This window comes from Neomonachus schauinslandi, chromosome 5 (assembly GCF_002201575.2).
Source record: "Neomonachus schauinslandi chromosome 5, ASM220157v2, whole genome shotgun sequence".
In the NCBI taxonomy this organism is placed as follows: domain Eukaryota; kingdom Metazoa; phylum Chordata; class Mammalia; order Carnivora; family Phocidae; genus Neomonachus; species Neomonachus schauinslandi.
Genome location: NC_058407.1, coordinates 175,372,566 through 175,394,783, shown reverse-complemented (window position 1 = coordinate 175,394,783; position 22,218 = coordinate 175,372,566). Strand labels below are relative to the sequence as shown.

The 22,218-nt window shown below is 66.2% G+C and overlaps 2 protein-coding genes across 3 annotated transcripts in view; both read right to left on the bottom strand.

The window, feature by feature from the left end:
- Positions 1-2,595, bottom strand: part of MICALL2 (MICAL like 2) — a 20,009-nt gene extending 17,414 nt beyond the window's left edge. For both annotated transcript variants that reach the window (XM_044915189.1, XM_044915188.1), the window contains exon 1: positions 2,379-2,595. In XM_044915189.1, coding sequence (XP_044771124.1) covers positions 2,379-2,521 — 143 coding nt within the window. In that variant the 5' untranslated portion in view covers positions 2,522-2,595. The remainder of the gene's footprint in view (positions 1-2,378) is intronic.
- A 9,806-nt stretch (positions 2,596-12,401) lies between these two features.
- INTS1 (integrator complex subunit 1) overlaps positions 12,402-22,218 on the bottom strand; it is a 29,359-nt gene continuing 19,542 nt past the window's right edge. Inside the window, exons 30-47 of the mRNA XM_021680257.1 lie at positions 21,840-22,094; positions 21,156-21,315; positions 20,723-20,863; positions 20,191-20,362; positions 19,990-20,113; positions 19,169-19,299; positions 18,582-18,669; positions 18,261-18,487; positions 18,053-18,176; positions 16,722-16,855; positions 16,149-16,341; positions 15,516-15,643; positions 15,116-15,228; positions 14,520-14,633; positions 13,498-13,568; positions 13,087-13,178; positions 12,849-12,958; positions 12,402-12,700 (exon numbers count right to left, since the gene is read on the bottom strand). Coding sequence (XP_021535932.1) covers positions 12,585-12,700; positions 12,849-12,958; positions 13,087-13,178; positions 13,498-13,568; positions 14,520-14,633; positions 15,116-15,228; positions 15,516-15,643; positions 16,149-16,341; positions 16,722-16,855; positions 18,053-18,176; positions 18,261-18,487; positions 18,582-18,669; positions 19,169-19,299; positions 19,990-20,113; positions 20,191-20,362; positions 20,723-20,863; positions 21,156-21,315; positions 21,840-22,094 — 2,493 coding nt within the window. The 3' untranslated portion in view covers positions 12,402-12,584. The remainder of the gene's footprint in view (positions 12,701-12,848; positions 12,959-13,086; positions 13,179-13,497; positions 13,569-14,519; positions 14,634-15,115; positions 15,229-15,515; positions 15,644-16,148; positions 16,342-16,721; positions 16,856-18,052; positions 18,177-18,260; positions 18,488-18,581; positions 18,670-19,168; positions 19,300-19,989; positions 20,114-20,190; positions 20,363-20,722; positions 20,864-21,155; positions 21,316-21,839; positions 22,095-22,218) is intronic.

The window sequence follows — 22,218 nt, the reverse complement described above, 5'->3', positions numbered from 1 at the left end:
CCCCAGTCTGGCCTCGGAAGCGTCCCCAGGACGGCGGCATCCCTGGGCATACCCCTTACTGCGTGTTTCCTCCCCTCTCCGCACCCCTGGGGGTGGGTGTGCAGCATGGGGCCTGGGGGCGGGGGAGGGGAGTGTCAGGCACACAAAGGCGGTGCATGTGCCCGCACTCAGCGTGTGTCAGCACCACCGACGTGCACGGTGTTCCACCAGCCCCTTCAGCACCTGCCACGTATCAAAAGCTGATGTTCTGCTGACCACAAACAGAAACCCACTCCCTCCCAGTTCCGGAGGCCAGAAGTCCAAGATCAAGGCGTCGGCAGGGCCGTGCTCCTTCCGGAGGCTCGCGGGACATCTGTTCCTTGTTCCACGGGCTCCAGGCGGTCCTTGGCTTGTGGCCCCATCACTCCAATCTCGGGCTGCATAGTCACGTGGCCTCCTCTCCCTGCCCCCTGCAAACAGGTACCTGCAGAGCCCAGACTCCTACTATCCCTACGGAGCCCCGAGTGCATGCTCTTATCTGCAGCTCTCTGACTATGTGCTCCTATCTACCAAGCACCTGGCATGTGCCAGACATAGTTCCAGGCACGGAGGACAGGCAGTGACCAAAAAAGACATCTCCACCCTCCTGGAGCTAAAGGCCAGTCGGGGCAGATGGACAAAAGCCAAGTCAGCAGTAAATGAGATAACTGATGTCCTCGATGTCACTCCCTGAGGCAGGGCCAAGTCCATGTTCTTCAGTTGGCAGTGCTGAGTACACAGCAGGCACTCATTAACGGTTAAAGGAACGGTTATATGACGCCTGCTTGTGCTAGCATGGTACACACCCACAGTGCACACCTGTGCTCACACCTGGGCAGTGCATGCTGGGACAGGCCCATGTGCCGCACACACACACAGGCCTCTAATCCAGCGCAGCAAGGAGCAGATGGAAGCCCCCAGGGCTCGGAAAAGCCCCAAATCTCCAGTGACACCCATTGTGTCGTCCTCAGGCTGCTGGCCAGCAGACGGCCATACCCTATTTGCCTATAACTGCAGGCTTCTCATGCTGCCCTGTCCAGGCCCAGCCAGCCTCACCTGGGACCCTGCGTGCTCCCAGGTGGGCTCAGCCTGTCCATCTCCACTCCAGGTCCCATCCTTAGCCCACCGACCCATCAAAGCCCATTCTGCCCAACATTTCTGCCTCCAGGGGTAACTGACGTGCATCCCTGGGCAGGGGGCAGAAGCTGCTGCCCAAATGCCACATGGGGCCTCCCCAGGAGGCTCCTCAAATGCATTTCACAACTTTGGGCAGGAGGAGGAAGTACGCGTAGGCCTTTGTCAAGACTAGCTTCCCGGGAGAGTGCCTGGGAGTACAGAGTACATCTGAGTGCAGGGGAGGAGCGCCGAGGGCCAGCCCTGGCTCTGCGGACATGCTCTGTGCCCTGAACAAGGGTGTCTGGTCTCTGGGCCTCAGTTCCCCCAACTATACAGAAAGGGGTCTCACTGAGGTGCTGTCTCTGGCCTCTCCCAGCCCCAAGACCTCCCTGGCAAACACACACCCCACCCTACCCCTGGATCCAGCCCCAGCTTCTCAGAATGCTTTTGAACATCATGCTTTTTCCAGAAGGCAGGTGGCCTTCTGAGGACAGCCTTCCTGAACCCCAGTCCCCCCCCCCCCAGTCCTGGCACCCTCCCTTGGTGCTTTACCCATCTCCAGTTCACATGAGTCGGGGGCCAGGCTCTCATCACACAGACCTCTGCCCCAGCGAGCCTGGTCCCAGTCACTCAGCCAAAGAGCGTTTGCTGAGTGAATAACCGATGTAGTGGGTCAAGCGTGGGGACAAGATCCAGCGACAAGGCAGGGCCAGCCTGCCAGCCACCACTCCAAGACCCTCCTGGGGGAGTCGCCCTAGGCCACTCCCCAGCCGGGTCCCTTGGCTCCCAGGGATAGGGGCTGAGCCTCCACCTCATACCTGTCGCTCTAGGGTGCCCAGGCAGGCCTGCGCCCGCCCCTGGCCTGCATTCCTAAAGGTGCCGCGGCCGGCTGGGGCCGGGGTGCAGCACCCCCGATCTGGGGGGCGGTCCGTGGGCAGCAGCGCGCTCAGGGGGGCGCAGAGGGCAGCCCTGCCGGCTCTCTCCCAGGGACGCGGCGGGGGGAGGAGTGGCTGTGGCCGGAGCCGGCGGCCGGCCTGACTCACGGACTGACTAAGCCAGCGGGGGCGGCCGGCCGGCCTGGCTCCCGCCCAGCTCCACTTGGTGGACGGGCAAACTGAGGCCACCCGGCGGGTGGTGGCTGCAGGGACCCCGCTCCGCGCCGCCCCATCGCGCGGCTCCCCACACAGCCCCCGCCCGGCGGCGCCAGCAGCCCGGCCTCAGCTTCCCCGCCGGCGGGCACTCACAGGAGGTCGGGCCGGTGGCGGTGCAGGATGGCGCAGAAGGCCAGGCCGTCGCGGAACGACGTGGTCATGTTGGTGATGCTCACGTCCCGGTAGCCCTCGCACTGCTGGCGGCACCACTGCTGCAGCGCCTTGGTGGCCGCCATGCGGGCAACGGCGCGCGCCCCGGCGGCCGCGGGGCTCCAACTGCGCCTCCCGGAGCCGCGGACGGACGCCCGCGCCGAGCGGCGCACCCGCCGACCCCCGGCGCCGACCCCCGCCGGAGCCCCGCCGGAGCCCCGCGGACTACCGGGAGCCTCAGCCTCGCCGCCTGCGGGAGTGCGGCCCGAGCCCGCCCCCCACCGAGAGGCCCCGCCCCCGAGAGGCCCCTCCCCCAGGGGAGGCCACGGCCCCGCCCCTAGGGCCCGCTCCCGCCAGGCTCCGCTTCAGGCAGGCCACGCCCCCTCCAGGGCCCGCCCCTCCAGGGCCCGCCCCCGCCGGAGCCACGCCCACCCCACCTCGCGTCCGAGCCCCTCCGCCCTGCACTACTCCTGGGCGGCTTTGGGACTTTCTTTTCAACGCCCCCGCAACCAACTATCGTGGAGAAGTGAGGGGCAAAGCCACTCTACAGACGGGGAAACTGAGGCTAGGAAGTGGTGGAGCGCCCCGGCCTGCCTTTGGCCCTGGGCACCCTTGACCTCGGGAGGCCGCCCCGACCCCCCCGACCTCTCCCCCCCCCCCGTGCGGGAACGCCCCTTGCGTTTCTGGGTTTTCAGGGGACTTTTCCTCCTGGGTGCTCACGCTGGCGGGGGGCCAGGTGAGGCCGCGGTCCCGCTTCTCGGGTTACAGCCCGGGGCGCTGAGGCTGGGAAGGGGGCGCGGTCCCCGAGTGGCCCCGCCGGCGTTGGGGGGCGCGGGGGGAGGTCCTGCACGCCAGGAGTCTCCCCCCGCGGGCCTGTCCACGGAACTGCTCCTGGGGCGCCGCGCCCCTCAGGGGTCGTGCTGGTCCGTTGTGTCCTGGTTTTCCACCGTGAGCATCTGTGACAGAAGTCATGGGGTTCTCCCTCCTGTGGGGCCCCCAGTTACCCGGCTGGCTCCGCTCCACATTCTCGGGAGCCCTGGCTGAGGCCATGCCACCGGACAGCCGGAAACACTGACGCCAGAAATGGGCGATGACCTCACCTTCCCCGCCTCCCAGCTCCAAGGCTTGTCCAGACAAGGCCCACAGGAAGGAGGGTGTTTCCCCATGATTGGCCCCTGGCAGGGCTAAGGGGTGGCTTCTCCATGCCCACTTGAAGGAGCAAAAACCAAGGTCTTCCAGGCCAGACCCAGCACATGGCATTCTAGCTCTTTCCAGCAGCTGGGCCCTGAGGGGTGGACATCCAGCTGCCCAGCAATGCGAGTGAGGCCTGTGTGTAGGTGGTGAGCTCCCCATCACAGGGGGCATGCAAGCAGGTGCTAGACAGGGAGCCCCCAGACCTGGGATCAAGGTTGGCCATAACTACTGCCCTGACCTGCGGGGGGTTTCCCAGGGGGACAAAGGACAGTGTCATGCCAGTTTAGCCAGGCTGGTGGCTGGTCCTGGAAGAGGAACCAACTGGGTTTTCCTGACCCCCAGGGCAGCAGTTAGGAGAACTGGAAAAGCCAGTGAGGAAGGAAGAGGCCTGGGGGGAGGGCAGGGGGTGGACGCAGGGGTTCACAAGGGACACACAGGGCTGGAGGCCCACCTCCCTCAGAAGGAAGAGTGGGGGATAGCTGGAGCTCTGGGCTCCAGGGGTTTAAGCTACATTTTTGCCCCCACCGCCGGTCACCACGCAGTTTCCTCTAGGGACAGTGACTTGGGGAGCAGCATTTGTGGTGGTGTCCCCGTGAGCACGTCATGTCCTTCCATTGGCCCTGCTGCTCTCCAGGACCTCCAAGCCAGGGCACCCCCAGTCCACCCACTTCTCCCTACTGCCCCCCTCCAGCTACCATAGCCCACCCCTCCTCAGCAGCCAAGGGAGCTTTCTAGAAAGCCAACTGGTCAAGCACTTTCCTGCTTGGCCTCTGCAGCACTCAGAATAAAGTCCAGGCCACTTGTCATGCCTCCCCGTCCTTATCATCCCTGCCCTCCCTGGCCTCACCCTCCCCGCACCCTACCCTTCCCCTTCTGGCCTCAGAGCCTCTGCCCTGCTGGTCCCCTGAACTCAGCCCCTCCTCCAGGACCCCAAACAGGCCCTGCCCACGGCTGGCCCTGCAGTGGTTGATGGCTCCTTCCTATCCACTCGATGCCCACATGCAGTCCAGCAGGAGACCAACCACTGCCACCACCCAATGTGAGCTTGGATTCCCACCGGCAACTTCTGACCCTGCATCTGCTTTGCCACCTACAACGGATTCTCAACACAAAATCTGTAACAGCGGGGGTGAGAGCGTGCCGCCCCTGCTCACACCCCCCGCTGCTCCCCAGGAAGGTCCTGTCCTCGTAGCGGGCCATCAGATCAGCCATCCTCCCCTCCTCCCAGCCGGGGCCTTTCCCACCTCTCCTCCTGCAGCCGCGCACCCCCCCTCCCCCCATGCTCCCGGTCCTGCCTCTGACCTCCGCATTCACGCTTTCCCCTGCCGGAGCCAATCTAGCCCCTCCTGCAGGACGGTGGGGCCTCAGGGCTGAGTTCTGGCTAACGGAGGGGACGTGCACACCTCCAGACTCACCATCTTGCCTGGTCTGCCAGCCGGATGCACAGGACACGCAGGGGGAGGCCGAGGCCTCACTGACCAGGAACAGCTGTGTGGGCCTCTGAGCGAGTGAGACACGAATGCGCACTGGGTTCAGTTGCTTGCACTTTGGGATGTTTGTTGCGGCGGCTAGCTGGCTTTCCCCTCCCCTGACACATGCACAAGCAAAGGCGAAAGTGCACCTGGGACGGCACCTCAAGGGGACACGGGGTGCCAGTCACTCAGTGGTAAAAGAAGGACCCTGTCTTGGTTCAGAAGATGGGAGGGGGCATCCCTGAGGAGGGAGCACGGGAACTGAGCCCTGAAGGATAGCGGAGAGAACTTATCCAAGAGGGCAGGGAAGAATATCCCAGGCAGAAGGAATGGTGTGTGCAAAGGCCCTGAGGCAGGAATGAAGGTGCGAGGAATACAAAAGGCAAGTGTAGCTCCCACAGAGGAACTGGGGAGGAGGGAGCAGGGCCCGCCAGCCTATCAGTTTCACACCTATTTCCCCTTTTAATATAGCCACCCTTTAAAAGAGGGTTGATCAGGGACACCCCGGTGGCTCAGGTGGTTAAGGGTCCGACTCTTGATCTCAGGGTTTCGAGTTCAAGCCCTGTGTTTGTTTGTTTTTTTAAGATTTTATTTATTTATTTGACAGAGGGAGACACAACGAGAGCAGGAACACCAGCAGGGGGAGAGGGAGAGGGAGAAGTAGGCTTCCCGCTGAGCAGGGAGCCCGATGTGGGATCATGACCTGAGCTGAAGGCAGATGCTTAACGACTGAGCCACCCAGGCGCCCTAAGCCCTATGTTTAAAAAAAAGAAAAAAGAAAAAAAGTGGGTTGATCGTACCTTTCCTGCAGCCCAAGAAACTGAGGTCCCAAGAAGAGAAGGGACCACCTGACCAGCCGGGAAGACCTGACCCGGAGGGGCCCCGGCCCCAGCGTGGGGTGAGGACAGGAGGAGCCTGGGTCAGCACAGGCCGTCGTCCTGCCCGAGTGGTCACCCTGGTTGGGGGCAGGACTTCCAGGCCAGACAGTGTCAGTCCCCCCACCTCCTGCTTCCAGAACATTCTGCCCCTCTTGGTGATGATGGGGGCCCACCCTGGGAGGAAGGGGAGGGACAGGGCCAGAGGCATCACTAGTCTCCATCCAAAAGCCAACTCCAGCTTGTGCGTCAGTTTAGCTTCTGGAGGAGGCATTGGCTACTGGGCCCCAGGAAGAGTCCCAGTGGTGGGGCGGGGCCCGTAGACCTGTCAACTGGATTCCACCCCAAGTAACTAATTTGACTCAGGGCTGATGGGCCAAGCGGGAACAGCAGCTCCTTAAGCCTCTGAGGCAGAGGAGAAACCAGGAGAGAGGGAATGGCTGGGTGGCAGGGCAGGGGGGGCGCGGGGTGCTCGAGAACAAAGGGAGATGGCCTGGCCCTGCAGCTCTCCCTGCAGGACTTCTCAGAGCCTTTATGTACTGCGGTACACCCACAGGAGCAGCCACACTGCACAGGCGTGCCCACAGAACCCCTGCTGTGAGAATGGGTCCCAGAACAGGAGCGGGGGCCGGGACTCCCTCAGGACACAGCCTGGCATCAGATGGGCCGGCCGAGTTGGAGATCTCAGTCAGACACCGGTTTGCCTGGGGACCCTATGGAAGGCTCCCCACTTCTGGGGCTTCCTCATCTTCACCATAAGACAGGGCCTCTCATCCCTGGGTGTTTAGGGAGGATGGCACCAGAGGTGGCCGGCGGAGATATGGCTCCCTGCCTGGGCCACGGCAATCGTGGTTGTAGGAGATGGACACTCGTGGGTCGAGGTGGGCAGAGCCCCCCTGGAGTGGACCACAGCCCCCTTGCACACGGCCTGCACAGGAAGGACGGCTGGGGGGGGTCACGCTGGCCTCACAGCAGATCATCAGGGATGTCCTTTCTCCCCCACTTCTCAAGGCCAGTCACCCCTGGTGCCATCCACGGGTTCACCCAGGCCGCCGTGGACGCCAACGCTGAGCCTGCGGCCCCAGGCAGGAGAGGGACCTAGAAGCTGTGACACCCCATTTTCAGGGGCCACCCATTAATTAATTAGGCCCAATGAATAATGCATGCCGCCTGGGGTATATTAATAGCATATTTATATGGCATACTATGGATAGCATACATTCTCGTCGGAACACTTCACAAATAATTCATGACCCCACTCCTTTCCTGGGCTGGGGGAGAGCCTGGCCAGTGCTTCGGCAAGGGCTCGTGGGTTGCTTCCAACAGCCAAATTTTACATTTCATTATAAATGGCTTTGCCGGGCATGTCGGTAACTTCTGCATTTCCATCCACTTTATTATTAATGGCTTTCCTGAACTGTAGCAGCCCAACGTCGCACACAATGCGTTATAAATATTTGATCCAGCATCTATAGTCTGCCATTTATCATTTATAACGGGTTACAAAAACATTATAAAACATTTACCGCACATTTATAGATCATTTTCGGCTACCACGACGATGTGTTATAAATACATTATTAATCTTCCTCACGCCGTTTATAGGAGCCCCTTGTAATGAGGCCTGGCCCGCCCAGCCCCTGGTAAACAGAGCGCACGGGGACTGCGGGGGGGTGGCCGGGCAGCAGGCCCAGGGCCCATGGAAGCCCAGCCGCTTCTGATGGCTGTGTGTCCTTGGCCAGATCACAGCACGTCTCTGTTCACGGAGCCGGTCATTCACTGGGCACTTCCTGGGTCAGCTGCCGCTCACTGCCACCCTGAACCTGGGGCTTTACCTTCAGGCCCGTCTCACAGACGCGGACGCAGGCTCAGGGGTTTGCCCGAGGCCACGGCTGAGCTGGTGTTAGAGCCCCACGCGGTCTGTGCCTTTAGGGTCACCCATCCCAAGGCTGGGGGTGAGAGGTCAGGCGAGGCCGCCCCTGGTCTTATGGGAGCAGGACTGGAGAGCTCAGAGAGTCAGGGTCAGGAGGATCCGGGGCGGGGGGCCTGGGGTGGGGGACCCAGCACACTGGCCTCTGACCTGGCAGCCCCTCAGCTCCTGCAGTCACACGCATCCCAAAGGCTCTCGGGGCTGCAAGTCTGGCCCGTGGGCTTCTGAGATGCGGGCTGTAATGCTGACCAGGGAGGAGAGGGTCTGAGGGGTCTTTGGGACCCAGCCGCCCCTCCACAGTACCGCAGCTCCACCTCCGCATCCTCAGGAGGCCCCCCAGGGAGGCTGAGGCCAGGGGCAGCAGTCCAGGTGTGCAGAGCAGGTGGCCGTCAGCCCTGGGACGATCACAGGGACCCTGGGCCCTGCAGCTGACGTCCTGTGCTCACCCAGATCCTCTCTGCCTGTGGCCCTGTGACGTCCCCCCGCCGCCTCCTCCTAGGGCCTCCTCTTCCCATCTGGAACAGGTGGGACCAAACCACTTGCCAGACAAGTGACCACCGAGCCCCACTATGTGCGGGCCGGCCCCTTGTTCCCCACTGAGCCCCACCCTCCCCCCCAGGCCAGGAGGGCCCAGGCAGAGAACCGGGCCGTGCGCTCATCACCACTCACACCCGAAGACAGACGAGAGCCCTGTGGCTCCAACTGTAGGTTAATAAGCAGGGTCCTCACCTGAAAAACTCCTATTCATCCTTCCAGACCCACTTGGCAGTCTACCTTCTGTGAACTCTTCCTGACTCCCCGGGCATGGGCCTTGTGGGGCCCCTGGGGGCCAAACTGGAACTGGGGTCTGGACTGGTGAGTGGGCTCTGGGATGAGGGAACTGGACCGTCCTCCCAGAGCGAGCGTTCCCGGCAGGTCCTTCGTCCAGGGAGGAAGGGGACAGCAGGCCCCGGGGAGGCCTTAAACCACGCCCTCCCCGCCCACACCTGAAATAACCCTACCTCGGCCTGGCTGGGCCTAACCAGGTCGGTCCTCGGTTGCTTTAAGGAAATAAGGAGGCAGGTCCTGACCCAGGACCTGAGCGGGTCTGCCCTGTGAGCCTTCGCTGCCCTCATCCGTGAAATGGGGACGTCAGCCAGCCCTCCCAGGGTGAACGTGGGGACACGGGCCCTGGGGACCTGGTGGGCAGAGATCCAGGCCGGTCAGGGCCCACCCCTTCCCAGGACTGAAAACGAAACCAGGTGTTTGTCCTGAAGCTGTTGGGGAAACCGGCGCCGGTCACCATGGCAACGCCCCACCCGGCCCCACCCCTTCGCCGCCGACGAAGGAAGCCCGCGGACTGGCTGCCCTTGCAGTGGGGCTGGCCTTGGCCCGGCATCCTCCCCGGGGCCTGCCCCCTCTCCTACAGCGAAGGGGGCCGCGGGTCTGGCACGGGACTACTTCGGAGCCCCAGAGCGGTCCAGGCCGCACTGGCCCCTGTAATGGGAAGCTCACTACCCGGCTCACCACTGGCCTTCGCTGATCGAGAACAGACGCACGGGGACCCATCCTCGGGGGTCCTGTTGAATGTCCCCCCCCACAGCTGGACCTGGGGACCCTGGGCTCGGAAGGGGGTGGCCACCGCTGAGGAGCTTGGGGGATCAGAGAGACGGAGGCCAAGGTCACGGGTGAGCTCTGTGGCCACCTGTCGGCCCATCCTGGGGCAGCACCACCCCTGTGACCTGCACACCCTCTGCTTTCACATTTCCCCGCCCCCTGCACGGATTCCGTGTCCGTCTGGGCCGAGCCCCGATTCTGGTGTCCCAGGTCCGCAGCACGTCCGCCGGAGACGGTGCAGCAAATGCAGGTTCAAATCCCGGCTCACCAGCCACGGGGTGCCAGGCCCCCACGCTGCCGCTGTCGCTCGCACTGCCCCCAGGGGGCTTGGGAAGGCCTGGTGTGTGCAGCTGCCATGACCGGCTGCCCCATGGCACCCGGGCACCCCCTCCACGTGTTTCATGTGGCCACCTCAGCTCAAATACCTTCCACTTTCCTGGCAGGTAGGTGCGTGCAGCCCCTCTCAACGACAGGGCAACGGAGGCCCAGAGACCGGAGCTCCGCTGCTGAGGTTCATGTGCCCAGGACTGAAGCCCGAGCGGGCGCTGACAGCCCGTCTCACCAGTGGGAGCCCCCGGGGACAGCCCGGGTGTGAGGGCCGGGCAGGAACATTCACACCACAGCTCCCCCACCCCCTGCTCCCAACCCGGGGTCTGGAGCCAAGACTCCCAGAGACCGGCCCTCCTTCCCTCCCTCAGCTGCTCGGCACACCCTATGAGCCCGGCTGGAACGCCGAGCAGCCCCAAGCCAGGCCCCCACCTCCAGCCGTGGAGTGACGGGCAGAAAGAAGACAGCGAGCCCAGGGTGCTGACCTGGCGGGGAGGTCAGGATCCAAGGCCCTAACTGGGCTGAGCTCCTGGCACCTGCTAGGCCTGTGGGGGCAAAGACCCCACGCTCAGGCCTGGGGCCGAGTGGGCAGGGGCAGGTCGTGTGCCGTCCGGGAGGTGAGGTGACACCAAGTGGGGGGCTCCCCCGCCCCCACGCACCCTCACTCTTGTGCGCTCACTCGCCACAAAGCCGGGAACCGGGGGGCGTGCACACCCCTATGGCGCCTCTTCCCCCACACTTGGCCCCGGCTGGGCGCCCAGGTGGCCGGGACCTCCGTCCATCTCCCCAGGCGAGGAGCGGCACAGCCGGTGGTCAGGGGCAGACCCTGGCCCCACGGCCCCTGCACTCGCGTCTCAACCATGCCAGTACCGTCCCGAGCCCTAGAGCCTGCTACCGTCTTGCGCCTGTTTCCTGGCACGTAACACGGAGACCGCGTGCCCGGAAACGGGTGCTCAGCGGGGCTGCGGGCAATGAGGTAACAGCCAGCGTCCCAGGAGCCCCTTGCAGGTGACGGCCAGAGCCCACACACCGGCGTCAGACCCCGCTGTCCCTCCGCGCGTCTCGCCCGCGTGCCCAGGCTCCTTGTGGTCCCACTGGTGACCTCCACTCCTGCCACCATGGCCAATGCCACAGTGACCGGCCTGCCCACGCCCACGCCAGGATGCCTGGGTCGTTGCCGCGCTGAGGGGGGCGGGCCGCATCTGGGGGCTGTTGGAGCTCCCGCACCCCCCACGGCGGAGCTGAGCCCCTGCCTCTCGCCCTTCTCTGTCGGGTGGCTGAAGCACGTGCCAACGCAGTGAGGGGGCCAGGAGGGGAGGCCAGGCCGAGGTGGGCAGGGGCCCAGGCTGCATCGGGCCCTGAGCTCCCTTGGACCTGGACCTTAGGCCCAGAGATGGGCAAGCCTGCTTCTCTGCCTGCTGGGACTCCTCCCACACTCCGGTGCCAGGGGCCCCGTGCACCGGCTGACGGGGAGCCCACCACCCACCTGCCGGGGATCCTGGGGCCCCGGGTGAGGAGGCCCCATCCTGGGGCACCGTGTGACATGATCCCAGCAGCCAGGCCAGCGCCCCCCTCCCCCCCGGAGCCCGCCCTTCTCGGGGTCTCGGGGCTGCAGTGGGTGGGGGCTGAGACTGCCTGCTGGGAGTGGGCGGCAGGCCAGGGTCACGGGCCCCAGGCTAGGCACTGCGAGCCACGCGGGACAGGGACGTGAGAAACGACAGGATCTGGAACCCAGGGGCCATGGTGGGGGCAGGGCCGATAGAGGCCGACCGCCGAGAGCTCAGGACCAGGGAGCAAGGGTGCCCAGGAAGGGGCTCGGGAGAAGGAACGGAACACCAGCCTGCTCCACACAGGGAGGGGCACCGTGGCGGTCCCCATGCTGAGGCCAGGCCAGGCTGGGGTGCAGGGCCCTCTGGAGCGAGGAGAAGCAGCAGGCACCTCTCACCACGCCCAAGGGCCAGTCGCCCCCGGAGGCTGAGGCTGAGGTTCAGCCGGGGCCGTCCCGCCTCCGCGCCGAGGCCCAGCGGCTTTGGGGCCGTTTTTAGGCACAGCGCCCCCTGGTGGCCCCGCTGAGCAGAAGCGGGCAGGGGAGCTTGCTGGGGTGGGGGCACAGCCGGAGCCCGTAGGAGGGTAAGGTGGGGCAACACTGGTGCAGCTGGGAGCGCGGCGGGGGCCCTGGGGCCTCATGGGAGGGGCTGACTTCGTGGGGCACTGCCCCCGCCATGCCCCCACCCCAGCACTGCAGCTTCACTGGGGTGCCCCCCTCTCGTGGACGGGATCGTCCTGGGTTAGGGCGCGGTTTGGCTGGCTCCTGCGTGGATGCCCACAACCAAGGGTCCTGGGCCCGTGACCCCTTCTGGGGTGGGACAGGAGTTGGGTCCAAGGGAGCCCCCCAGCAAACCCCGCCCAACCCGGGTGCCCAGGACCGGCCGAGAGCGGGAGCAGAGAGGAGACCAGCGCCGACAGCAGGGAGCAGGGGCTGAGGGGTGGGCCAGGCCAGCAGACGGGCTCCCCGTCCCGGGCCCTGCTCAATCCCCAGGCGACTCGAGGAAGGTGACCAGGCAGCCAACACTCGGGGAATTCAGAACGTTTCATTTCAACCAGCCCCTTGCCGTGGCTCGCAGGGACATCAGCGCCTGCTTCTATCACTGCAGGCAGGGAGCCACGGGCCGTGGGCACTGCTGCGGCGGCTCGGCGCCCCCCCCGCCCGGAGCGGACCAGCAGGCGGCCAGCAGAGGGAGGCTGCCAGGCCGGCTCACATCACCGCCTCCATGTGCAGGATCCTCAGGGCCTCGGAGATCTGGACGCTGGTGTCCATCTGCCCGTACATGCCCACCAGGAAGGCCCGATGTAGCAACACGGCTGCATGCTCTGTGTGAGAGACAGGACGGACACATCCGGGCCCCGAAGAGCAGGCGGCTCCCGGAAGTAGGGCGTCCGGGCCCCCCGAGAGCCAGGCCTCAGGGAGCGAAGGCCTTGGGGGCACTGGGCACCCTGGGCGGGACAGGCTGGGGCTCACCTTGGCAGAGGAGGGTGTACTCGGGCAGGTTCCTGAGGGCTGTCTGCACCACCTCGAAGTCCCGGCTGCCCAGGCAGCACATGAACGTGGGCAGGAAGTCCGCGGCAAAGCTGAGAAGGCGCATACTCAGGTGGGCACCTCTCCCGCGCCCGAGATCGCCCTGGAGCGCCACGGCCGGGCCCTCAGCAGGCAGGGCTGGGACAGGGCCGGGGTCCGGCGGTGGGGACGCTGAGCTCACCTGGGGTTGTTCTGGATGGAGCGCAGGGCCAGGCCGAAGGCCAGGTTGCGGCAGGGTTCCTCAGCAGAGCTCATCAGCCGCTGCAGGCTGGTCTGCGGGGGCGGGGGTGTCACCGGGGCTCCCCTCCTGTCAGGAGCTCAGCTCCTCAGCCCCCAGGCCTCCCGACAGCAACCGCAGAGAGTCGGCAGGGGACCCCGCTCCCCATGCCCCACCCCCACCGCCACGGCCTCAGGACCTGGGGCCGGAAGCACTGGCGGTCTGCAGGCTCCAGCCCAGAGCAGGGGTGGGCTCCCGGCTCAACTGTGAGCACCCGGGGCAAGGCCAGGTTCAGACACGGGGTGCACCGTCCCCCCAGCCCAGCACGCTTCCTACCAGAGGGCTGAGGGCTCCCCTGGCCCCCAGCTCGCTCACCGAGAAAAAGCCCAGGATCTCAGGTCTCCGCCGAGACATCTCGTCTATGTCGCTCAGCACTTCCAGCACGTCTGAGACAGGCAGAGGGGCACGTGAGGGCCACGTCACAGCTGCTGGACTCACGGCCAAACCCGTGCCCCCAAGCAACCCAGAGGCAGGAGGGGGCAAGCTCCAGGAGCAGAGCCTGAGCTGTGGCAGGACCCCCAGGCCGCCCGGATCCTCACCCCGCCTGCCAGGCAGGGGCAGAGCGGGGGCTCCACAGGGACCCGGTCTCGCCTCTGCACAGGCTCTGCGGCAGCGGGACCCCTGGTGCTCCGGCTGCAGTGTGGCCCGTCAGAATGCTGGCGCCAGTGCCCTCTGGAACCTTCCATGCCTCCTGAGCGCTGGGTAAGCCCAGGAGTCCCCAGCACCTCAGGATGAAAAGCACCGGGATTTGGGCCGGCTTCCCAGTCCCACCATGCCAGCAACCCCAAATAGTCGCTGGTTGACCGGGAGGCTTTCAGAGGTGCAGGCCCCCCCAGCCCTTGTCTGGCAGGTCTGAGGAGGCCAGCGATCCGCGCTGGAACCACCCTGCCCAGCTGCCTGTCCCTGGCCTCCCAGAGCCACTCCTCCTGCCAGGCAGCACCCGGCTCCCGGTGCTCCTCTCTGCACAGGGACACTGACCCCTAAGCGCACACCCACTTCTGGGGGCCACCAGCACCACGGTGCGCCCAACAGCCCATGTTCACGCAGTGGCCCTGCCCTCCGTTCCCCTGCAAACTGCGGGCCCCCCCACCAGCCCGCGGTCAGGCCTCCCTTCTGCAGGTGCCCCTCGGCCCCGGTGGTCCCCGATCTCCTGCTGTCTGCAGCCTGCTGCCCAGCGAGACCCCCAGCAGAGTAGCCCGTCCCCGCCTCGAGCCCCTGCATCTTCCCCCTAAGGCCTTCTCTGCCCCCCGACCATGAGGAGACAGCCCCGCTCCTCCTGCAGCCTGGTAGGGACCCTGCTGTCTTCTGGCCAGCAGGAGCCAGGTTCCCAAACTCACCCTCAACAGTTTGGCCCCGGGAAAGCCTCTTCATGTAGGGAGCCATTTCTGCTGCCGTCAGGGGAGTGAACAGGGAGACGCTGACCAGGGGCAGGGAGCCAGCCGAGTTCTCCTCTGGAAGCCAGGGAGTTAGTGCTGTTAGATGGAAGACAACACCGCCCGCCCAGGGCCTGTGGGAGCTCCGGCGGGGGGGGGCGGGGGGGGGGGCAGGGGGGAGGCGGGGGCGGGGGGAGCGGCCTGCCAGCACCCAACACCCAGGCTCCAGAAACCGCCCGTAAGCAAGGGCCGTCCCTGCCAAGCAGCCCCCAGAACCCCACGAGTCCAGAAGGTGCGGTCACTGCCCCAGGCCCGAGCACGATGCCCGGGACGCAGTGGGCGCTCAACAAACGTGCGGGAACCGTGAGCCCGCTGGGACCTGCCTGGGAGAGAGCACTCTTCTCCCCGAGCCTCTCCCCCGCCGCACGGAGCGTGACCTCACGGCAGGAGCAGTGCCAGCCCCGCTGCGGCCCGGACACGCCACAGGGACACCGGGATGGTCCCGGGGGCTGCCAGGCCTGCAGCCCCTTCCCGGCAGAACCCCCGTGGGTCCCACTCACCGTCGCCCTCCTCGTCCAGGCCCTGGTCGGCTCTACCATCCCTGCTGGGAAGGCTCAGCCCTGCAAGGAGGGACTTGAGCATCACCAGATCACTGCTGTCGAAGGACAGGTCGCTGGGGGAGCACAGGTTCTCCGTGAGGAAGACGCCGCAGATGGCGGGCGGGCGGGCGGGCGGGGAGGAGGCCAGGCCTTTGGGAAGCGCGTTCAGAACGGCGCCGCACAGATGCAGCCCCGCGGCCCGAGCCCCCGCCACCCTGGGCTCCCGCACTGCATGCACCCCCACCTCGGGAGCCCCTGACCCGAGCATGGACGTGCCTCCCTGCAGCCCTGCGGCTGGACCCTCGCCAGACGGAGCCTGTGCGGGCCGGACACATGTGCACACACACACACACACACTCACTGCAGCGCGTCCGCGTGTTTCTGCAAGAAGGACACGGCCGCCGGGGCGTTGCAGGTCACGTACTTGTGGGTGAAGTGCACGAACTTGTGGATGAAGGGCGCCAGGTGGCGGGAAGACTTCCTGTAGCTCTGCAAAGCGGAAGCTGTGCGTTCACAGCTGGAGCGCCCCCGCCCCGCCCACCACACTTGCCCGGGCCTCAGGACAGACCGCGGAGGCCCGCAATGCCATCTGCTGGGCGCTGGGCCCTATGTTCAAATTGGCCTTGCCGTTCGTGAGCCGCCAGTGCGGCCAGGCAGGTGTCTAACGAGCACGACAGCACGCAACAGCAGCTGGCCGCGGGGAAGGCAGCACTGAGCCCGACAGCGGCTCCTGGCCGGCCCCCCGAAGAGCACGGGCCTGCCCCGGGCACACGACAAGCGGGGAGCTGGTCCCCAGGGCGGGTGGCAGAAGCCACCGGATAGGCGGCCTGGCTGGCCCTTGATGCAGGTGCCCCCGGAGCCAGGTCAGGCCCGGGCCAGGGAGCAGAAGGGGGTGGGAGTGGCGGGGGCCGCAGGAGGTGACAGCGGGCAGAGGAGGGACAGGGGCACACAGGCCTGGGGAGCGTCCCCACTGCCCAGGCAGAGGCGGACGCACCAGCAGCAGGCGGACGAAGGAGCGCAGACAGTCCCACAGCGCCGCCTGGTGCTCGTTCTGGAACACCTGCGGCTGCAGCAGCTCCAGGACCCCCAGCACGTGCAGGAAGAAGGTCAGGTGGTTCTGCTGCCGGAACTCCTGGAAGTTGAGATGGGTGCGGCCGTGAAGGAGCGCAGCGATCATGGGCAGGTGCCTGGGGACAACAGAGAGCGCTCATGGTCCGCTCCCCCAGAAATCCAGCACCCGAGACACACAGGCACACCCCGGCTTCCCCACGCGGCCTAGGGCTCGCAGACATGTCCACCTGCAACCTGGCCACCCTGTTCGTCCCACCCGGTTCTGGGTCTACGAGGTGGTGTTTCTCCTGACCCGCCCTCCAGGGCTCTCCCTGGGCCCAGCTCTGGCTCCGTCAGGAAGAAGCCGACAGCCGTTAACTGTGCCCTGCCGTCCACAAGGAAGCTTTTAGACTCCCACCCCGCTCTTGAACAAGCACCTGAGCGCCGGCAGGACGTGAAGAACCACCGGAGGGCCTGCTGGGCTTGGGGTGGGAAGGGCCAGCTGGGGCCCCCATACCTGAGCAGCAGGATGGGGTGGGCCACAGCCAGCTTCCTGCAGGCCATGTTAGCGTCAGCCACTCTGTTCTCCGATGACCGGGAGTCGCTGGTGTCCGCGAGGAGGGTGATGAAGCGGTGGATGAGGCCGTCCAGCTGAGGGGACGGGGGCAGTGAGGGCCAGGGACTGCCCACAGCCCTGGCGTCTCACGTGCCTGCCCCACATGGGGCGAGCCCACCGCAGAAGGGCCCCCGACGGGGCTCACTGGGGGCGGGGCGCCCCAGGTTCCCTGAAGACCTGGCATGGCCGCGGGGTGACCAGAGAAAGCTGTCGCCCCCCCCACCCCGGGCCCCGTGCTTTCTGGGTGCACGTCAAACAGGCCAAAGCCAAAGCCCCCAGAGCACCGCACAGACGGTACTGAAAGTCAACCCCTACACCAGACACACACTCTCACTGGACGCCAGGTCACTATGTGCATTCACATGCGAAACCAACATGGCGTACGAAGCATGACCTCAGCTGTCAAAATATGCATAAAAAAAACACAAGGAAACGTGGTCATAAAAAAATAGTACTTCCTGGCATTGAACTGACAAAGTAGCAAACACTACTCGAGGCCAGACCTCGGAAGTGGGTGCGGAAGACCCGTCAGATGCGTGCGTGCCCCCCCACCGCGCACGGCCCCGCCCCGCGCGCGCCCCCCGTATGCGCCCAAAGGCAGTGAGGGCAGATGGCATGCAGACCTGCACACGAGCGCGCGGCTGCACGGTCTGAAGCAGGCTGGTCAGGCCGCGCGGTGCGACACCCCACAGCCCAGCCGGGTCTCGGGACCATGCTGAGTGGAAGATGGCCAGCGAGGCGCGTGTGCCTCCACCACCCGGACAGAACGCTCCCGCAGCGCGAGCTCCGGGGTGCTCGCCTGGGAGGGGCGGGGAGGGTGCAGGGACACTCTGGGCTGATGGGGGACGCGTGAGGGACGAGCCAGGGGGCCGCTGGGTCAGATGCCTGCCACCGGGCAGCAGGCTGTGCGTCACAACGCCTTACGGAGAAGCGGGGGTGCAGGCGGCCGGCCCCTCTGCTCCGCCCCACAGCCGGGGGGCTGCTTGAAGGAGAAAAGACCGCTTCCGGGCCCTCCAAGAGGTGCGACAGACGAGGGGCGCAGGGCGCGCTCTGCCCCCTGGCGCCCAGGAGGACGGCCGCCCAGACGCGCCAACAGCACTCGTGTCCTTTTCGGTTCTTACAGCTGAGGAACTGTGTTTCTCCAGGACCTGGTTTGGGCTTGCACCCCAGGAGTGAAGAGCGGGGGTGGTGGCGAGCCCCCCTCGTCAGGGCCGCCCCCAGCCGCGGCTCACCTTGCAGGTGCTGCTTCCCGTGGCACTTCCACTGTGCAGCAGGGCCTCAGGCACCGGCACCCGCAGCTCCGGCCACTGCAGGTAGAGCTGCACCAGCAGGTCCCGGCAGCGCCTGCCCAGCACACTGCAAGACACGGGGTCGGGGCTGCTGGGTGGACGGGCTCCTGCGGGCGGCGGCCCGGGGCCCGCGGGCGAGGGGGAGCCTCACCTGTCGCCCCACTGCTGCATGCAGCCCGTCAGGTGCGCCGTCACCTTCCTGACGCTCTCGTCGTGTCCACGGCAGCAGCTGAGCAGCAAGGGCAGCCGGGCCTGGAGGAGGCTGCAGGCGGCGGCGTCCCCGTCCTGGCTTCTGGCCTCCGCCTCCGCCAGGATCAGCTCCACCAGGCCGATGAGCTCTGCCGCCTGGACCCGCAGCACCAACTCCTCCCGCCGCTTCTGCAACCAGCACCGCCAGTGAGCGCCAGGGCCGGCCGGCCAGGCCCGCGCACGCCTCACCTCACCCTGCAGGGCGGCGCGCCCCAACACCTGCCTGAGGGGTGCGCTGGTCCCTTCCCTGCCAGATCCGTGGAACGTGGATGCAGGCCCAGAGGAAGTCCAGAGAGGCTGAAGGGTCAAACCTGCAAGGACGCGGGAGCTTTGACTCAGTTTCCAGGCGAGAGGAGAACAAAGAGTAGGACGAGCCATGGTGACGTCAGGTTCGGGCCACAAACACCACTTCCCGATCAGCTCTCTAGGTACGGCCAGGTCAGCTGTTCCAGGACGTGTGCTGTGCTGCCCCGCCCCTCCTGACGTCCCCATCTCACACCAGCAAAACCAACACTGGCCCCGCCCACCCTCCGGGCCCACTGGCCACACAGGGTGGGCATTTGACTCCCCTGCATACAGCGTGGACAACAGCCACAGACACCATCCGAGGAGTGGACCGTCTGCGCTGGTGGTCGCCCAGAGCAGGGTCACTTGGGCCAGGTGGGCTCTGTATCCCCACGGTGGCGATAGCCACTGCAGGAACCCCCTCCAGGGTGCCAGTGAGGGGAACGCTGGGTCAGATGCCCAGAGGGCCCCTCGATGCTGCCGCCAACTGCCTGCCAGGGTGCGGGGAGGGTGAGGGGGGCTCACCTCTGCTCCCGGTTCTTGCCCAGCAGGATGCGGATACACTGATGCAGCGTGGACCAGCTGGACTGGTGAGTGAGGAGGGCCAGCAGGTAGGGTCGGAAAGACGGCACCTGGGGGCCAGGATGACCTTTGCCCTGGGGAGGAAGAACACCGGGGATGGTCCCTGCTAGGCTGATTGGCCACCTAGCCTCGAGCCACTGGAAAATAGAGGAAGACGGATGTTTCTAGAAAGACCCAGCGCTCCTGCCTGGAATGTAGGCAGCCCTGGCAGCCCCTGGACCACGTGGGGCCCAGCTGGGGCGCGCTGTAGATGCAACGTGTGCTGACCCAAACCAGCTCCTCAGAGATAGCGAGTGCACGCGAACAAACCCAAATCCCCAACTCCTGCTCCCAAAACTCTCAGAGTCTTGTCCGAAGGCCACCGGCCACGGAAGCACCTTGAGAGACTCGGGGACACCGGAGGGTGATCGGGGGTCTCTGAGACGCCCAGTCCCTCCCCACAGGGCCCCACAGGCTCCTTGGGGGACCCATCCCCAGCAGGGTGCCGGTCTCCACTCTCCACGGTGCCTCCTGTCCCTGCAGGAGGCCCTGGGCCGCAAAGTGCTGGTCCCCCTCCTCCCCGCCTGCCCAAGCAACCAGATCCGGCCGCTGCAGTGACTGGTCACCGGGGACAGGACACCCGTCCGGGCCAGTGAGCGTCAGGCCCGGGCTTCTGCTGGAACCAACACAAAGAAACTGTCCAGGCAAGGGCTGCCGCGGGACCTCAGCACCCACCACACCAGGTTAGTGCCGGCCATCGGTCCTCGGAGGGGAGCACAGCCCACCTTGCTCCGGGAGAAGAGCAGCCTCTGCTGGAGGTCAGGGCAGCTGCTGACCACCTCGGGGTCTAGCATCTCCAGCCAGTCGACAAGCAGCCCCGAGCAGGGTCCCAGCTGTATGGCCTCCAGGCTGAAAGGAAAGCAGGGAGGGCTCAGAGACGGCCTGCCAGGGCCGCTCACAGACTGGCCGCGGCCCCGCCAGCTTACCTGCAGCTGTCGGCTTCCGACTCCCCTGGGGCCTGGGGCTCCTTCTCCTGCAGCAGCAGGGAGCTCACCACGGCAACGGGCCGCAAGGTCGGGGACGTAGGGGCGGGGGCCAAGAGCGCAGCCAGCAGCTCCTCCAGGTGAGGCGACCCCACCTCAATCAGACCCTGGAGGACTGCGGGGAAAACAGCGTGTTCCATGTCACTCCAGCGCAGGGGACAGACAGGCCCCAGACCACCGGACTCCAGGACGGACAGCCCCCGGGCCCCCCAAGGCCAGCAATGCCCGTACGTGCCCAGGTCAGGGCGGCCAGTGGTGAGCCGTGGCTTGGCCTGAGTCCATCACCGGGGTGGGCTCACCGCACGCACAAAACCCCAACAGCAGAGCCCAAGCCAGGGCTACGTTGCCAGGGGTGGGGCCTTCCTGGCTGACTGCCACTCCTCTCCACAGGCCCCATTTTGGGGGCACCTGGGAGACGGACCTCTGCGCTCTGCAGCCAAGCTGGGGGTCCTCACAGTGCCCGGCCCCGAGGTACCTTTGCCGACAAGCTCGGGTTCCACGCCACAGTTCTCCCCTGACTTGAGGGTGGTGACCACAGCCCGGACGGTGGAGCTGACCACCTCCAAGTCCCCTCGGAATGCCAGGGCCTCGGCTAAGCGCAGGAGCCCGCTCCGCACTGCAGGGAAGCATGTGTGTAAACCAGGGGACAGCCCTCTGTCTCCACTCCCGTGGCCTGCCCTGTCCCGGGAGCCCCCAGGCCTCACGCACTTCCCGCCAAGGATCCTACTTTGCTCCTCAAAGCCCTAGCTTTCCAACCCTCGGCCACGTCCACACCGATACCCATCGGGGCCCACAGACCCCGGGGGCTGACACCCCTGTATAACGAGGCTATCGCCCCCTCCCCACTGCCCCTGGGGGAGTGGCAGCAAGCCCGAGGGCCCACTCCCCAGGAGTCGGCCGGCCCTCACCGTCGCTGATCCTGTGGCGTGCTGAGTACTGGGCGGCGAACAGCTTGAGCTGGGCCTGCAGGGGCCCCCCCTCCCCAGCGGGGCCGTCCAGCCACTGTAGCGTCTGCATGAGCACTTTGAGGAAGAGTGACGAGAAGCCCGTGTCCTGGGGCACGCAGCGCTGTGGGGACGACCCACAGCTCAGCGCAGGCACTGGGACCAGGGCGGGGCCAGCACAGAGTCTCTGGCCATCGCGCTGCCCGGGGGCACCAGGGCCTCAGACAGATCCTTCCAAACCCCATGGCTACCGAGGTCCCCTACTGTTTGTGACCCACCGTCATGCAGCTCAGAAAGAAGACACCACACATACGCGCACGGACACAAACATCAACACGTTCACACGTTCACGCAAGCTGAGAAGCAGATACGGCAAAACTGCAAAACCCGGGGCACACGCGTGGGCTGGGAGCGATCCCCGGTGCCGCCCCCTGCTCGCTGGAAAGCTTCAGGAAGCCAAGCTGCGGGCTCCACGCCCCGCTCCGCAGGGGCCTGCTTCCTCCGTCCCTGAGACGCCACATGCCAAGGCCCACAGACGGACAGAACGGGGATGCTTGGCAGAGCCCGGGGCGGCTGTGGGTGGACACGAGGCCCTGGAAGACATGCAGCGGCCCCCCGCAGCCCCCGGGCTCTGCCACACACACCCACCTGGTACTGGCAGAGCTGGCGCATCAGAGGGCAGGCGAGGAAGTGCCGCCGGTGCATGGACATCACCAGGGCCCCGCTGTGCGGGGAGCTGAGCAGGGTGGCGATGGCCTGCAGGAGGCGCACAGTGACGCCCGTCACCTCGGGGCTCCCCTGACGGACGCGGGCCAGCTCCTGGCCCAAGGCCTGCTGCAGCGTGAGGGCAGCAGGGCGGGCGCTGGAGCTCTGCCACCGCGGGCCCGGGCTCAGCGGGAAGATCTGCAGCAGAGCAAAGGGCAGCGTCAGGAGGACGCGCGCGGCAGAGGTGGGCCCTGTGCCCGGCGCTGGCGCTCGGTTGGCCGGGCTGTGCCGGGGTGCCGCCGGCCGCCCACCGTCCCTGCCG